Below are 2550 nucleotides of genomic sequence, written 5' to 3' on the forward strand. Positions count from 1 at the left end.
ACCAGTGTGTGTATATATGTATGTGTGTGTGAAAGAGAGAGACAGAGAAAGAGAGAGAGACAGTGTACATCAGAGTCTCTGTGTGTGAGAGATAGTGTACAAGCAAGCGACTATTTCAAGATCTACAAGGGAAATACAACAAAGACTAAGTCTGGATATTAGCAACGTAATTTGACTCAAAAGGGAATATGTCAAGCCTTGGATATTTTTTTGAATACATATTTCTTGAAGTAACAAATATATAAGCAGCCTAACTCATTTAGTCACATATATAGGCTGTAATGTAGTTTCAAAACACAGTAAACATGGAAAGAACAAATTTGGCCTTGTAGGGGTCAACAGTTTGAAATGTATAGGATTGCATCATGTTAAATTCTTCTTTAACTGGAATAGAATTAAGTTCAGATGAATTGTTTTAGGCCGATGAGATTGAGACATGTGTTAGGATTAGTTGCACTTTAAATCATTGAAGGAATATTTTAAGGCATGAGAGAAAATGAACACATATGGGATTTTCAACATTGATAAGGGAAATGAATAACTGGGCAGGATGCCTCCTTTAATTTATTTACCACCACTGAACAGAATTCATCACTCATCAGAACTCAATCTCCTAAAAACAATCCTAAGAATCATTCTAGAATTAAGCTGCAAAATATAACAAGCTGGATGATACAGTAAGTTATGGAAACAAACACATGCAGATAGCATCTTCAATTCAATTTATTGAAATCCTGTCAGCAATCCAATGGAAGCCATTATAGTACAAGGAAGAAAAAGGATTGTCAGAAACCCCTAGCATGATCAGTGATTTATAATGTGTCCCGCATACCAAGTATTAAAAGTTGCACAAGTGCAACTTCTTGGACTACTGCTAATTTCTGAATGTAAAATGAAGTACAGAATTATATGAAAGCAATTTTTTGTTAAAATGAAGGCATTTTGTCACATTGCAGTCAATTGTCAGTGACTCCTGTGAAGACATGGCCTGCATTAACGGTAAAAGATCAACACTGCAGCCTCTGTCACCTCCTTTGATGCACTCCATCCCACATGTGTGCCAACCCCATTCCAGTCGAAGGCTGTGAAATCTCCACACTGCCTTGGCGATGCCTCAGGGAAGTATCCTCCACCCCCAATACAGACCTAGACATAAACAATATGAAATATTTCAACAATTACATTCATCAGCATTCTGATGGGCAAAAACACCAGGAGATGAACTATTGAGCCGCACGCTGGACTGCACTGATTCAGAAAGCTGCAGTTACAATCTCCCCACAAGCAACAGCAGCTATAACATGGGGAAATGTGTGGTTATGCACTTTGCCTGCAAGGAGCTGAGCATTATTTAAGTGAGGTTCTCCTCTGGATCGTAATCATTCTGTGATTCTGTTTACTCACTCAGACTGTCCTCTCACTTTTCTATCATCCCTATTTTCTGCAGTTCTATACTTACATGTTCTGAATTGCATCCATTGTACTTCACTCCAGAACACATCGCCAGTGCTGCTTTTTCATTGTTGAATACCCTGAATTGCACATATCCTGGTTCAAATTCGTCTGCAAACACATAACAAATCACACAGCTATTTAAGCACCGTATAGAAAGAAAAATGTCAGAGTGTTTGAATGTCACAGTTTAAAGAGTCGCAGTTAGAGAGGAGAAAGATATTAACTGATGGTTGCTGCTGTTGCCAGAGCTGCTGAGGATTTTCAGAATTTTGAGTTGGGGGAGCTATGGTGACGAGGTGAGTCGTTTCAGAATTTGCTGTTTCTATCCCATGTGGCTTCAAGTGGACAGGGTCTGGGAAATGAATATTCAAGGATACACGTGTTATCGTAAGGACAGACTGACGGGCAGAGAGGGTGGGGTGGCCTTGTTGGTAAGGGACGATATTCAGTCCCTTGCGCGGGGGGACCTAGAGTCAGGAGATGTAGAGTCAGTGTGGATAGAACTTCGAAAGACTAAGGGTAAAAAGACCCTCTTGGGAGTCATCTACAGGCCCCCAAACAGTAGTCTGGATGTCAGATGTAAGTTAAATCAGGAGCTGAAATTGGCCTGTCCAAAGATGTCACTACAGTTGTTATGGGGGATTTTAACATGCAGGTAGACTGGGAGAATTAGGATGGTATTGGGCCACAAGAAAGAGACTTTGTGGAGTGCCTCAGAGATGGATTCTTAGAGCAGCTGGTGCTGGAGCCGACCAGGGAGAAGGCAATTCTGGATCTGGAATCGTGTAACGAACCAGAATTGGTCAGAGACCTCGAAGTGAAGGAGCCATTGGGAAGTAGTGACCATAATACAATAAGCTTCAATCTGCAATTTGAGAGGGAGAGGGTACAGTCGGAAGTGACAGTACTTCTGTTGAATAAAGGGAATTATGGAGCTATGAGGGAGTAGCTGGCCAAAGTTCAATGGTGCAATACCTTAGCAGGGATGACCGTGGAGGAGCAATGGCGGATATTTCTGTGTATAATGCAGAAGATGCAGGATCAGTTCATTCCAAAAAGGAAGAAAGATCCCAGGAGGAGACATGGGCGGCCGTG

General features: G+C 41.3%; 1 protein-coding gene across 2 annotated transcripts in view; it reads right to left on the reverse strand.

Annotated features, from left to right (window-relative positions):
- Nucleotides 1-712: 712 nt before the first annotated feature.
- Nucleotides 713-2550, reverse strand: part of LOC122553852 (intelectin-1-like) — a 35506-nt gene continuing 33668 nt past the window's right edge. For both annotated transcript variants that reach the window (XM_043698265.1, XM_043698264.1), the window contains exons 7-8: nt 1460-1563; nt 713-1146 (exon numbers count right to left, since the gene is read on the reverse strand). In XM_043698265.1, the coding sequence (XP_043554200.1) occupies nt 994-1146; nt 1460-1563 (257 nt within the window). In that variant the 3' untranslated portion in view covers nt 713-993. The remainder of the gene's footprint in view (nt 1147-1459; nt 1564-2550) is intronic.

The sequence above is a fragment of the Chiloscyllium plagiosum genome, chromosome 10, assembly GCF_004010195.1.
Source record: "Chiloscyllium plagiosum isolate BGI_BamShark_2017 chromosome 10, ASM401019v2, whole genome shotgun sequence".
Classification (NCBI taxonomy): domain Eukaryota; kingdom Metazoa; phylum Chordata; class Chondrichthyes; order Orectolobiformes; family Hemiscylliidae; genus Chiloscyllium; species Chiloscyllium plagiosum.